The sequence below is a fragment of the Pocillopora verrucosa genome, chromosome 3 (assembly GCF_036669915.1).
Source record: "Pocillopora verrucosa isolate sample1 chromosome 3, ASM3666991v2, whole genome shotgun sequence".
Lineage (NCBI taxonomy): Eukaryota > Metazoa > Cnidaria > Anthozoa > Scleractinia > Pocilloporidae > Pocillopora > Pocillopora verrucosa.
Genome location: NC_089314.1, coordinates 22,314,430 through 22,329,336, shown reverse-complemented (window position 1 = coordinate 22,329,336; position 14,907 = coordinate 22,314,430). Strand labels below are relative to the sequence as shown.

At 39.9% G+C, this 14,907-nt stretch overlaps 3 protein-coding genes across 3 annotated transcripts in view; 2 read left to right on the top strand and 1 right to left on the bottom strand.

Annotated features, from left to right (window-relative positions):
• Positions 1-1,872: 1,872 nt before the first annotated feature.
• LOC131798040 (uncharacterized) lies at positions 1,873-3,198 on the bottom strand. Its single transcript, XM_059115711.2, has one exon. The coding sequence runs from the start codon at positions 3,196-3,198 to the stop codon at positions 1,873-1,875; it is 1,326 nt and encodes a 441-aa protein (XP_058971694.1).
• Positions 3,199-12,693: 9,495 nt separating this feature from the next.
• LOC136279658 (M protein, serotype 2.1-like) lies at positions 12,694-13,797 on the top strand. Its single transcript, XM_066163597.1, has one exon. It carries the CDS (start codon positions 12,694-12,696, stop codon positions 13,795-13,797), a length of 1,104 nt encoding a protein of 367 aa, XP_066019694.1.
• A 45-nt stretch (positions 13,798-13,842) lies between these two features.
• The window catches only part of LOC131773103 (uncharacterized), a 5,169-nt gene continuing 4,104 nt past the window's right edge, over positions 13,843-14,907 (top strand). Inside the window, exon 1 of the mRNA XM_059089075.2 lies at positions 13,843-14,907. This exon is cut by the window's right edge and continues 4,104 nt beyond it. Within this exon, the coding sequence (XP_058945058.2) occupies positions 13,843-14,907 (1,065 nt within the window).

Genomic DNA, 14,907 nt, shown 5'->3' with positions numbered 1-14,907 from the left:
CGACGATGACTAAGTAATCCGCTGATATGCTTCGCTGACTGAACCAGTTTAGTCAGTTTAGGCGGACTATTAGAGACTGGAGCCATTCCTGTATTTTACCGCTGACAGGAATGGCTCCAACTCATGCGTTTATTTATTTATTTTTTTTTTTCGTTTTTTTTCGGAAAGGCAGAGCCTCTCTTGTTCGGCAAGGTCGTTCAGCGATATTCCGACGATGACTAAGTAATCTGCTGATTAGCTTCGCTGACTGAACCCATTTAGTCAGTTTGATTAGGGACTGGAGCCATTCCTGTATTTCATAGCTGACAGGAATGGCTCCAACTCATGCGTTTATTTTTTTTTTTTCGTTTTTTTTCGGCAAGGCAGAGCCTGTCTTGTTCAGCAAGGTCGTTCAGCGATATTCCGACGATGACTAAGTAATCTGCTGATTAGCTTCGCTGACTGAACCCATTTAGTCAGTTTGATTAGGGACTGGAGCCATTCCTGTATTTCATAGCTGACAGGAACGGCTCCAACTCATGCGTTTATTAATTTTTTTTCGTTTTTTTTCGGCAAGGCAGAGCCTGTCTTGTTCAGCAAGGTCGTTCAGCGATATTCCGACGATGATTAAGTAATCTGCTGATTAGCTTCGCTGACTGAACCCATTTAGTCAGTTTGATTAGAGACTGGAGTCATTCCTGTATTTCATCGCTGACAGGAATGGCTCCAACTCATGCGTTTATTAATTTTTTTTTTGTTTTGGCTAAATAATCTTTACACTGATATAAAAACTTAAACAGCGTTTTATTGGGTACTTCTTATGTTAAACTCAACAATGCTTGTAAATTAAGGCCTCTCTTATTAATACAGGGCCATGTAGTTTCTATATTTTCAAATAATGCAGCAACTGCTTGTCACGTTTGGAAAAACGCAATCTTGCGTGACGCTTCGACCGATATTGTTAATTTGCAGTAAGCTCTCTTGGAGAAATGTGCCTCGGCCGCAATCGAGGGATTTTTTTTCTTGGAACAATGATTTTCTGGGTTAACTCTTCACATGAAGGACAAATTCGTTCATCAGGCTCCTCAGCTATTTTTGCACAACACCTGAAGGAAGAAAGTCGTGGATTACTTTAATTTTGCTTAGTAATTTTTAACAACTTCACGAGACCTGAAAAAAGGAAGAACAAAATAAACAAAACAAGATGCCTTACCAGTCAAACCAGTGACAGCAACTCTCGCATTGTATCATGTCGAGGTACCTTGATTGTTTGCATTGATGGCACATCCAGTCTTCGGACAGTTTTTCGGCTATAACAAGAAAGAGTAAAATTATTTTTGGAAACGTGTTCAAAACTAAACAAGGCTGTTCATCACATGACCCTGTTTTGGAAGTTATATATCTCGTTTACTATTGTATCACACAACTGTTTCGGACAAGGTATTTATACGACTTAAATTTAAGAAAGAATGAGTACAATCTAAACCGCGTTTTCTGTAAAGAACACAAGCCATCCTAACCTAATTTGCCAACTGCTTTCCAGGCATCATCTGTAAAAAACCTCTTCAAGTCTACTAGGTTAGCTTCTACTGCCTCTCCGGGTATCAAAGATGCCCCGTCTATATTCAATACATCAGAAACAGACAGTTTCATGGCAGATTTGACCAGGTCTTCAATGGAGTGATGTTTTTCCTTGGTAAACCAGTGAAGCATTTCTTGCAATCCTTCAAGAGAAATTAACAGGTGGCGAGATGAGACTGGTGTTATATGCAAAGGAAAAAAATTTTTCAAACAATGAAGCATAACATACCTTGTGCGCTATGGTTTTCCGATGTGAAGTCTACAGGTACTTTGTTGTTGTGCTGCTCTGATTTCTCATTATTCCTCCAGTTCTCAATCATCTCCATCTTCTCTCCCTTGGTTGGTTTCGCTAACCTGATATTTCTCTTCTGTCTTTCGTTTGGTGGAATAGAAACGTTTCTGGACCTCAATTTTTTTGTTGGCAGGTGCACTCCCTTTAGGTATAGCAGCTGAAATTGCACTTGTCGTATATTTGTGCTGCTTGATCAAAGTGAACAAACTATAAGAGGAGTTGACACTTTTATCCAACTGTTGCAACGCATCTTCATCTTCACAGACTTCAACGTCATTGATCATTCTGAGCAATTTCGCCTTAAGAGATCGTTTCGTCCTCTCTATGGTACTTTCCCCATTCTCGCCCACAGCTCCTTTATTGAGACAGTCTCGTAGAAAGTTCATCTCGTTGGTGCTGTCGTAGTATGCAGTATCACTAGATGCCTCCTGGTAGTCAGGATCCATGGAACTATTTTCTGGGCGTGGGAACTGACTAAGGTTGTCTTTGGGAACTGAGCTACCATTCAAATATCTGTTCACGAGATGTATGTGTTTGCAAATAGTGCTTGTAATCAAGCTGTCGGGGCAGTTGCAGACATAAAGATGAACACAGACGCAACACTCCTGGCATCTCAACCCACAACTTGTTTCCTCACAAGCACTTGCTATTCGGCAGACTTTATATGAACTTCTCCCGTCCTCTCCAAGAACCGTCCATGCATCATCTTCCTCGCAGTTAACAGACTCAACAGGTAAGGGCAGGCTCCGTAAGTGACGATCGTGTATCATATTTACTCGATTTGTAGATTTCCCCTTGGTTACTTTGATTAGGCGATCGAAGGTCTTGTCACGAACATATTTTAATAAATTAAGTATGCAGTTATCTAAGCGTTTGTTGACTTTCCCTTTTAGATATCCGTATTTGAAAACTCTGTGGAAGGCTTCCACGAACATGTTCGTGTTGATTCCGAGACCAGTTCTAAAACAATATGCCCACTGATGCTTCCGAGGGACCCAGTCACGCACAAAATACTTATGGAACGCGGCAGTCTTAGAGGAGAGGCTCAACCGGTGGAGTAGGGCCCGTAGACAGTCATCAAATAACGATTCGTTGGTCTGCTCTAGGACTGTTCGGAACATTTTGTAGATCTCTGCTTCGGTAGATAAGTCGCCAATTTTCTTTCTGAGCTCCATGTTTATGGCCCTATCCACGTGCCACGTGCATAACAGCTTCTGGGACCGTGGGACATCATTCATAACACCCACCCACGCATTGTAATACTGTGGGGCGATGTCACTCATAAACCATTTGCTGGTGATAGAACCAGCGCAATTCTTTCTCACTTCACGAAAGAACGTACACATAGTTGTGAAATCTTCATGATTAGAAAGGCACCATGCAGCAGGAAATCTTTCACCATACTCATCTACCACGAGGCATGTAGTGAGAAGGAAGTCGTAAGCGTTGGTACCATGAGTACTGTCTCAACAAATACCTTTGGTCCCAAATTTCTAAAGCATGTGCCTTTGAAAAGGACTCTGTATTATCAAAACAAAGTCCTCCTTAGATAAGTCATACCCTTCTACCATTTCATCCTGAAACTTGCAGAAGAGTATGGGATTAGTATCTGCTGATTGTTCCCATTCCGTAATCCAAGCCAACACACTATCTTGATCATTGATGTGACGCTGAAAGTCTTTCAGTCCGAAAGCTCTTTCAATGTTCAACAGATCCTTTTTTTCCAACAGGTGATGCCGAAAGAAGTTATTCTCCGTTACACTATCTCTGATGTCGTCAAGAATTTTCTCCCTTGGAACCCCCTGTTGGATTTTTGCCGCAAGCTCTTGCCTTTTTCCTTTTGGCAGCCACGTATGCTGGATGTCTCTTGTGTGGCCATAGTGGGTATAGCAGATCTCCACTTTTAATTTGCCATCCGCTAGATTAGATACATTAAGTGTGGAAGTACAGTTCCTCTCTATCTTGCAGGTTCCTGTGAAAAGAAAAAAAATGCAGAGTATTCCATCATTAAAACTAAATGAATTAAAATCGTTTCTGATCGATTGTTTACGCAAATTTAGTACAATAAAGTAACGATGCAACATTATTTTAAAAAAAAGACGGATGACCGAAAGATATGCAAAAAGACAGATAAATAAATATCTCCTATAGCATTTAATAAATTAAAATGATATTTATAATAAGTAATTTCGAGATTTCTCTTAGTTTGAAACAAAGATCTTGAGATGACATGCCTACAAAGTAGAGATTTCTTTCGTTGACCTGAACTAGTACCTTGAGACTTTCCTCTTTTCTTTCCAGTTCTGCGTGGCCTGTAACTCCCACAACGGTTGCACTGGAAATAATCGACCCTGAGCCCACTGTTTTTTTGTTTCTTGGAACCTTTAGTAGCAAATAAGTAAGCAAATAAAAAGTTAACAAATAAGTGAATGGATGAATTAATGAATTAACTAATTAATCAATTAATTAACTAACAATTACTGGTTGAAAGTGAGACATGTTAATTGCCTGATGAGACTGGCTTTATTGCATTTTCAAGGGTTACCGCTTTCTTTAAGTAACGCACCTGTCACCTTGACAAAAGAGCAGCCTTCTTTCTCCTCAGTGTCCGCTTTCCACGTCTCGAATTCTAAAATAAAGATATATTATGTGTCATTTGGGACTCGACTAATGGTCTGAAATAAGTAGATATGAAAGTTATAAGAGATGTTTAATTTTAAAAAAAGAGGCTGAGTAAACCTTACTCTTAGCATTTTGCATTTGCAAAATTTCTGTCCTGAATATCACGCCGTGTTCTGTAGACAAATGTTTCCTTAGGTCCTTAATCCTGAAACATAGACACTTCCCACTTTGGAACGCTCTCTTCCCGACAGCCCTAGTATGTTTTCGGTTGATGTGTCTCTTCATGTTTGATAGTTTAACACAAGAATATTCACATTCAGGACATTGATGAGACTTCCCGGTTCCTCGTTCACCTCTATGCTGCTCTCCACTACCTGGCCTATGCTTTGGACTGTCATCACGGTTTCTTTTCTCATCACAAGTGACTCTATCGTCGTCAGTTGCTCTGTCACGATCGCCCTTGTTTTTTCCATCTTTCTCTCCTCCCACTCTCTTAACAGGAATATTACGGTATTTCTCTTGACTGGCCTTGTCATTTCTGTTTTCACTTTTGTTGACTTTTTTTTCATAGTTATTATTGATCTTTTGTAACTGTTTGTTGCCCAGGATTTTATCCTCTGCCTCACTGCTGCTTTGAGTGCTCTTAGTTCTCCCTGCCCTTTCCGCTTTTCTTTGAATACAAAGTCCCATCTCATTGTTCTCTGCGGTGTTGTCTCTCTCATCTATGTCTCCTTTTGATGATGGTACTCGAGGAGTGTCCAAGTCCGAATCGGAGTCTGATTGGCTCTCGTGACTAAGTTCGGGGCGAAGAAAAGAAGATGGAAGCACATGCTCAAGGTTAATTGATTTCTCACCGATCCATCCCTTGATATCACTCTACGCAAGTACTTTGCATAGCGCGTTGGAGCACTTATGAAGACATTTGAAGGCGACACCGCCTGCGATTGACCTGAATAGGTAATGTGAGAAAAAAATGATCGGGCTGTACAGGCGTACACAGCCATAATCAACACCACAACGCCACATATATTAGAGCATGTCTGAAGGGGGTATTGAGATGCACAGCTGAATCCACATTTGTGCTCCCGTTCAGTGGAACGTTACTTGAAGTGTGACACTCGAAAACGGAGAAGTCGGATAAACATTCTCCATAAATGTGCTCGATGAATTGCTCTAATCTAGGCAAGAGGTCGACTGGTACGCTCCAAGCCAGTGAGTCACCATAGACTATTTTCTTTTTTTCCCGATCAACATGGCACATTGTCCAGTGACAACCACTCCGGGATCCGCTTGCAATGAATACATTGCCACTTGAATCCTTACCGACATTAAGGGCAAAGAACAAACTCTTTGGCTTTGACTGGCCATCTGGAAGAGAGCGAGCCACGAACACCTCTACATCCAACACGTGATTGATGTGAACACAAAGAGTTTTTTTCTGTGAAATATTCAGATCGTCAAGCAACCAATGTACATGATCAGATGAGATCCACCGATCACAACAAAGATTCGCCATTTCATTGGGTGACATTTGAAGACCATCGACCTGCTTATCAAATTTTTCTCCGTAAATAAGATTTTGGAACTTTTTGATGGAATTAGTGGCAGGATGGCTTATCACAGAAAGTGGGCGAGGGTAGGTCGATGCAAACCAGTCGAGTTCTTTCTCGACAGCTCTCTTAATATCTATTGCCTCGGTAATCCGAAGCATGCCTTTGATTCCATCGTCATCAAAACAACCCAAAGAACTTTCCGCATAGCAATAGCTTTTTGGATTAGAGTTCTTAACTCTCCTCATTTCATCCCTCCATGACTCTAACGTATGCCTATCTGGAATATACTGCAAACTCAGTAAATTCGATTGTTGTTTCGGTTGGTCGTGAACTTCTACCTTCCCATTTCTGGGCCTTTTTAGGTGAGGAAAACGGCATTCAAAAGCTTGAAATCTTGTTAATTCACTCAGAGTTCCTGAGGTCAGGTCTTTGCTATTTTTCTTAGCCGAAAACATCTGTAATTATAGAAAAAAATTACAACCCAAGTTATGCCTTGGCTTTACATTAATACTTCACAACGAAAACCATTCAAGTTACTCTGCACGCAAGAAACATGAAATTAAGTGAAACTGATACCTTCTGCAATGGGATAAAGACGATAGTAATCCGAAAAGTCAAACACGAAAGCCAAAAATTATCCGGCGTACAACTTCAACTATCCGGCACGACCTAAACATTTCAGCACGACTTTAACTTTCCCGCGCGACTTTAACATTCCGGCGCGACTTTAACTTTCCGGCACGAATTTAACATTCCGGCACAACTTTTAATTTTCCGGAACGTCTTTCTCTGGTCTGTAAAAATTAAAGTTAAAGTCTTGCCAGCTAAAAACTGAGGTGGCGAAAAATTAAAGTTGAGGTGGTGGAAAAATGTTGATGAGAAGTACAAGATGGCACTTATGTCAATCGCAATGTCACGCAACACTGGAAAGGCACTGCGTGTGCACCTGCTGTGAAAGAGTAGTTGACTGAGTAGGAGGGCTTGACGGGAACTGATACCGACCGAGCGCAGAATGAGAGACAAATGCACGCGCACGAATCGGAGCTATTCCTGTCAGCGGTGAAATACAGCAATGGCTCCAGTTTCTGGTCGTCCGCCTGAACTGAATAATTAGTTTAGTCAATGAAACTAGTCAGCGGATGACTTTATCGCCGGAATATCGCTGAACGACCTTGCTGAACAAGAAAGGCCTTCTCTTCGTTATTTCCAGTTTCACACATCGGTATTTTCACTCGAATTGATATTTCATCGTTCCGCTTCGAGACACACGGTCCAACACTACTCACGAGCAAGGAGTTTAGATATAACTTATTAACTTTTGCTATTTTTATCATCCAATTACAGGTCGGAGCCATTCCTGTATTTAGTCGCTTGTGACGGAGGAGGGCGTGATGTTAGGGAACAACTGACACAAATTGTGAGAGAATGTGTTCGAGATGAGATTGCTCTTCAACGATCGGGAAGTAATAACTAGTTGTTAATGAGAACCCGCGACCTTATACCAAGTTCAGCACGATCTGCGAGCCGAGAGATGACAAATTCCATCGCCCCAGGCATCATTCCATCTTTTCCCGCTACTGCACTGCCCTGTTTTTATTACCTTGTGACTGGAGATGTCATGTGTGCATTTGCATACTGTGATGTTTGGGATATTCTATATCCAATTTCCAGGAATATAGTCTTGCAGTACATGCTCAGTATGTTTTGAGTTTATTTTAAAGCAAAGCAAAGATTTACCTTCAAACTAGAGTAAATCCAGTAAGTGTACACTGCACCTCTTGGACGCTCCATTAAACCATCCACTGTTTAACATGCTAAAGCAACCAGTAATATTGGGTAAGCCTCCCATTACTAGAAAATTTATGTAACAAGTGTTTTTTGAAATAGTGGTTGTGGTCTAGGAGTTTTTTTTACTTGATATATTTAATGTGGAAAAATGTGAAGGTGCATTGGTCTACAATCAAGATGCCCTGAGCATTAAAATAAACATGCGTGCACAAATGTTTCTTATGAAGATTTCCTGGAAAGGCTCGCTGAAAGGTGTAAAAGGGCCTACCTTTCACCTATACCTACTATTCAAATATTAAAACTTCTCCACCAGTACATGTACATTTCTAGTCATGTGTAATGATTATTACTATTTCTGCAAATTTATTTAAAGCTAATGGATGTCACTGGTGATGATGAACCGGGAGAGCTAGCCAAGAATGGTGAAGTAATTAATCTGATGGCTAAAAGATAAAATTTAGCTCCTAGCCTAAGTTATTGTGAGATGATATGTCGCTATAAATTTGGCCTCTTTTAAAAGTAGAAGAATAAACTAAAGATAAAACTAAACCACAGCATACCTATACTAAACCCTCAGCCTATTTGTATCAATATTATTATTTTTTCTGGCGTTTACCCAACAGATTCAATCCACTTACAGACAAAGATGGTGCCTGTACATTTACATTTATTCTTAGGGTAAGACACATGTAGAAAGCAATATTTCACAAAACAACAACATTATGTATGAAAATTTAAAATTTTTCAGATTTTATTCTGCTTGACTTTTTGAGTGGTTCCAGGATTTTCTTGTGCAAAGAGTTCTAGGTGAATGTACCAGTCACCATGTTTTTTGGTATGATGCTTTACATTGATTGCTTTACTCTACATTCATCATTGAAGTACCAATTAATTCCTTTGCCATCAGTAATTGCTTTAAATATACTGTGTCAGAAATCACAGCACTGTGCCCCAAAATTGAATGTTGTCCAGGGCACAATTTCATATTTTTGAGCAAGGCAAAGGTAAAAATCAAACAAGACCACACAGACATCATCTACAAGACAACATTACTATGTATATAATGTTTATATACCGTAGTTCATTATGTAAAAGCTACTCTATTCATTAAATCAGTGTCAACACTCTCCCTCACTCTCCCTTGTAGCAGATATAATTTTCAGCCAACTTGAGAAATAGTGGCCTAAAATGGACCCTTTTGGACATCCCAGGGAAAGGTTCCCCAGACTTTGCTATCCAAGTGGGAATAAATGGCTGCCACACTGACATTTTTGTCCCTCCCAGCTACTCAAATGTTGTCCCTCCTTTCCACAATCTTACCAAAGCCCCCATATGTGTAGTAGTAAAAACATTGAAGTGTAGTGTGCTATCTCAGCAAGAGATGATAATCATGCACACTTTTAAGTGAGTCATCCTAGCAGATGTTTGGTGAGGTATTGCATTCTGTGCTCAAAATCTAGTTCACATAGATCTGGGGAAAAAGAATAGGGTGTAATAGTCAGTTCAGTGAATTGCCACAAGCTTTAGTTTGATACCACTACTCATTTGGTTATCTATCTTGCCAGTACTCTTTCTGGTTATTTTTGCAGGGGGGTAGTTTTTTTTATTTTTGAATTAGGGTTCTAGCCTAAGTATGTCTAAGTTTCTACACTTGTTGTTTAGTCTTGTGATTTCTTGCTTTAGGAAGTGAGGTAAAATTGTTTTAATTTGTTTTTTTGTTACAGCCACTTGAGTCTGTAAATGGAAATAAAACACATAAAAATGATGGTAAGGAACATGTTATTTGCACTATGAAGTACTGAGAGTAATTTGTAACTCTCCACATTTGTTATTTACAATTGATATGCTTTGCACAGCTGTTGTGTGATAAGTGAAGAAGTTAACTGTATTTCAAAAATTAAATCACTTTAAACTGCAGCGAAAGCTATTACTTTTATAGTTATAAAAGTATCAAAGGTAACCTCTCTGAGAACCTTCCCTAGTGTCTGTGTTATAGAGGTATCCACTAAATATAGGTTAATTTATTAAGACTTGGAAATGTAGGAAGAATAGAATGCAACTGAATGATGCAAGTTTCAGCCAGTTTAGGGTTCTTGCATTTTTTATTGTGGTGCTAATGGTGTCTCAGTCAATTGCTAACTTAGTATTTAAGTACTAGTTGTGGTTGTAGATTATTTGACTTTCCCTAAACGTTTTTTATCGGTGGAGCTAAAAGAAAAAGTTTTTGAGGCCATGCTTTAAAAAAATGACAGGAAGGCCTTAAAAGCTTACTTAAATCTTTATGAAGATGGAGGGTTATTTTATTGGCAGTTACATGTAAAGATAGGTTGCCAGGGCCACTTACTAGGAGTAGATTTATAAGTTAAAAACACTATATTTGAGCTCAAATTTTACACAGACATTCAGGTATGATGGAAATTTAAAAGCACATTCTTGTCTCATTCATAAGCGATGCTACATACTCCACAGGTGTCAAATTTATTAAATTTTTTGTTCAAAATTACTGTTGGCCTTGATATTTTTAACATTATGTAACATTTAACATTGAAGAAATGTAAAATGGTTTCCATGTTTACATAGCCTGATGTAAACACACGGGAGGTTGGGAGAACATGAGATAAGCGTAGGAAACCACGACGCGAAGCAGAGTGGTTTCCAGCTCATCAAGTGTTCTCCCAACCTCCCAAGTGTTTACATCAGGCTACGTAAACACAGAAACCATTTTACATTTCTTTTATAAAATAACTAATGAAAGAGCTTCTTCTTGCAACAAAGGAAAGCAACATGCTTGTTGTTGTTGTTCATTTGGCTTTTTGGCCGTTTCTTGAATACTGGGAAAATTAAACTCCGAAAGAAAAATTAGGAAAATCTTCTTCTTCTATTACTATACTCAAAACAAACTTAAAGAAACTGAGTTAATGCTAAATAAATAGCAGGGAGAACTCCGCAAGAAGATTCAGTATGAAAACCATGTTAACATACGCTCATGTAAAATGGTTTTATGGCCAATCAGAGTGCACGTACTATTTGAATTATTTTATAATATATAACATTGTTTTTAACAAACAATAAAATTTTTTGGTTTGATCTGAGCAATTAAAAACATTATTGTCTTGTTTCCAAGGTTTCCAAGGAAGGTTTCTTCACTTCATGCCTGGGTTCTTATGTACATTATTCTGTTTTACGGAAAATAACAGTTAACTCGAGCAGGAAAACTCCAATCAGCCTAGAGAGGCCAGAAAATAATTGTGCTCAGAAATAACAGTTACCTCCAGCTGGGAAACAAAAATGACAGAACAGCTTGCAGGGGCTGGAAAATACAAGTAAGTACTGTAAAAGAATATTTATTCCTTGCTGGTAATCTCAGAACAGCTGTGTGGGGCTGGAAATTAACAGTACTGGAATACAACAGTTAACTCCTGCTGAGAAACTGAGAACAGCTGAGAGGGGCTGGAAAATAACAGTGCTGGAATACAAGAGTTATCCACTGCTGGAATTCAGAAACAGGAAACCTTTGAATACTATCATGCTACAATACACTGAGCATGCAACAATATCTTCCATTGCCTCAACTCCAGTTACTTGTAGAAAGGTCATCTCTGAACCATTAAATAGGATCTGCTTTACTAGTTATGTACAGTTTGCAATACACTAGTGAAAGAAAAAATCTTAACCCTTTAACCCTGAAGAGTGGCCAGCCTCTAATTTCTCCTTACAATATCACCCCTGAATCAAACATTAAGGTCACAAGAATCAAGGAAATGACAAACAACTTATAAAGCTCTTGATTTTTAAACAAATTATCCTTGTCAACAGCTCAGGAAATGTATAGAGAATGGTGTGGAGAATATGCCTACTGATGTTAGGGTATAAAGGTTTAATCAATAAATGTATGTTTAAAGTAGCAATCATAGATAGCTAGTACTTATTCACAAATACTATATTTTATTTAGCAGATTGTAGCTTCAATGGATGCCAGAAATATGTTTATGAAAAACTAGCAGATACTGGTTTGTGCATTGTGCTGGTGAAGACAGCAGTGCAAGAATAGGTAAAGATGGAATCAAGAAATGAAAAACAGGAGTGAGTCCATTTAGTCCTGGAAAAAACATGGAAGAGGTTTCTGCTGGTTTTGGTGTTGCTTTTCCTGGTGAGTATGAATCAGGAGATTTTGAGGAGGATTATGACGATATGAATGATGATCTATTTGTTCTCCCCCCTCCTCTTTCACCATTAGACATTCAACTACTGGACAAAGACACAGAGCTGTCAAATGAAAGCGATATTCAAGGTAGTTAATAATTATGTTGACCATTTTCACTCTTTTTCTCTTTGTTTTTGTAAATGCGTGACTTTCAAACTTGCGTGACATTTGCGTTACAGTTGGCCTTTGTGCCATTTAATCCCTTTAAATAGTTTTTCTCTCCCGCTTTCATTAATCGCCTGTTCATCCAAAGTTAATTTATAAAGTGTGATTTCAAGCCACCGGCGTATAGGGACTGATATGTAAGTTGTTTTCGCTTTTTTTGTTGTTTATCTCGTTTCGAGCAAGCTCTTTCGTCTTTATTTGTATATATTTTGTGTTTGCCGTAGCATTTGGTTCATTTATTAGTTCCTTTATTATGTTAGATTCATTTACGCTGTTAAGTCGCCACATGTTTAATTGAATACAATCTATTATATAAGTCCCTTTTTTAATTCGTTTACAGTTTACGAGATTGATTAAAGTTATGTCCCTGTAATATATCCCCTGGATTTGGTTGGCATTTTTCTCCGGTCACGATTTTCTTGGCATTTCATCGAGCCTTGATGTTCGTTTGCCGCAACAGTAAAATATCACCAATTGACGCCTTTGGCTGGAATTAAAATTCGTTGAGGATGAGCGATAGTGGTAGTCGATCGCCTCGAGCTACAGTTCGAAAGATCCTCTCATTGGAGAAGGAACAAGCAGAAGTTGAAATTCCGAATGAACTTTGCGATTTAAGAGATCTTAGTTTAGACGAAGCCAATAGTCCTCGTGGCAGGAAACACGATCCTCCAAATTTGAGAGAACCGCACGAGCGGACTTTGACTGACAAAGGCAGAGCCTATCAATTGGAAATTCGCGCTTTAGAGAAACAAGAAGTGGAAAACAAATTGCGTAAACATGTTGGAAGAATTTACTCATTGCTCGACTCCCACCCGGGTACCGAAGAATTAGAAAAGGAAAGACAAATCCTGGATGTAATTAAAGAGGAGCTTAACCAGGCATACCGATCTTATGACGAGTTACTTGATGATGAAAGCGCTAAAGGTGCCGCTTACCGATATTTCGATTTGTGCGATCGGGAGTTTATCGAATGTCGAGTGCGGCTATCCGAAATCCTTCGTTCAGTCGAACAACGAGAGCATGAAAAATTCGAGTCTAATAGGCAAGAAACTGAATCAAGCCGTTCTGGAAGGTCAAGGGTTTCAGGTTCTTCAAGATCTTCTAGGTCGTCGGTCATGTCAAAGAGAGTAGAGGCGGCGACCAGAGCAGCGAAGCTAAAGGTCGAAATAAAGTACCTGGATCAGGAAACCAATTTAAGAAGAATTCAGCTGGAAAGGGAGATCGCCTTAGCAGATGCTGAAGAAGAAGCTATCAAATTGGTTATGAACGAAGAAGTGAAAAATGGCATAGTTCGCGAAGATGTGAAATCTGATGAGAGATTCGAACGAAATTTCCGCGAAGCTAAATTCGATGTCGGAAAAACTGTCATAAAACACGAACCTTCATTTTTGAGACCGGAAGCACTTCCTTTCGCGCCGTTGACGCCGCCAATAAGACCAGCCGCTAGTCGAGTAAACAATTTCGCTCCAAAGCGAGACGAGCCGACAACACATCAAGAAGCGACTCTTAAACAAATAGTCAGTCTCCAAGCGAAACAAGCGGAATTAAGCGCTCTAATTGTCAACCAGCAAAGAGCTAGTACGCTTCCTTCTCAAGAACCGCCTGTCTTTTAAGGAAGTTATTTCGATTACCCGACATTCATAGCTGCCTTCGATGCCATGATAGAGAAGAAAGTTGACTCAGAAAAGGATAAACTGTATTTTTTGAGCAAGTATACTTCCGGCAAAGCCCACGAAGTCGTAAAAGGTTTCTTGACCTGGGATTCTGACCAAGGTTATGAAGAAGCTCGTAAGCTCTTGGCTCAGCGCTTTGGCAACTCATTTCGAGTAGCGGAAGCTTATAAGACTAAATTGCGAAATTGGCCGCAGATCGTCGAAGGAGATAGCTCCGGTCTTCAAGATCTCTCTGATTTTCTTGTCCGTTGTGAAGGAGCCATGCAGTCCATGAAGTACATGGAAGATCTAAATTCAACAAGGTTACTACAGGAAGTAAGCACAAAACTACCCTTCAAGTCAGGCTCCAGGTGGTGTCGCCAAGCACGTGATGTCCTGAAGAAAACGGAGAGAACGGTATCCTTCCACGATCTAGTAGAATTTGTCAGAGAAGAAGCAGATCTCGCAAATGATCCGGTTTTTTCTCCCGAAGCGTTGAAAAGTAAAAAAAACAAGGCGCCTGACAGAAGCCGAATAATGAGAAGTCAGGGAGCAAACAGTTTTGCGTCGTTTTCCTCTCGTACCCCGCCTAGGGAGAGCAGAGGAAGGCCTAATGCAGAGCAAGAGCCGAAACAGCAAAGTTCGTGCGTCTTCTGCGGCGGTAACCACCCACCTCACAAGTGCGGAGAACTAAGCAGGAAGAGCATTGACGAGCGCCTGGCACTGGTTAGATCGAAAGGCCTCTGCTTTGGATGCCTGAAAAGGGGTCATCAATCGAAGAACTGTCGAGCTAGGTTAAATTGCGAGAAATGCGGTAGGCAGCATCCGACTCCACTTCATGACCCTACGTATAAAGAAGGATCTAGCAACCAGAATACTCCTGAATCATATCGGCCCGATCCGGTCCAAAGTCATCAAGTAAGTGCAGAGGTCGCGAACGACGACAGTACAATCTCCAACCCCAATGTCGGTGTGTGTAGCGCTGTGAGTGGGCAAGACATTGTAACGAACTCTTTAATCATCCCAGTCTATGTGTTTCGTAAGAGTCATCCCGAACTTAAAGTCAAGGTT

Bases quoted from the DNA above. Each gene is read 5' to 3' on its own strand.
- LOC136279658 (XM_066163597.1), top strand. From the start codon at position 12,694: ATGAGCGATAGTGGTAGTCGATCGCCTCGAGCTACAGTTCGAAAGATC.
- LOC131798040 (XM_059115711.2), bottom strand. From the start codon at position 3,198: ATGTGTACGTTCTTTCGTGAAGTGAGAAAGAATTGCGCTGGTTCTATC.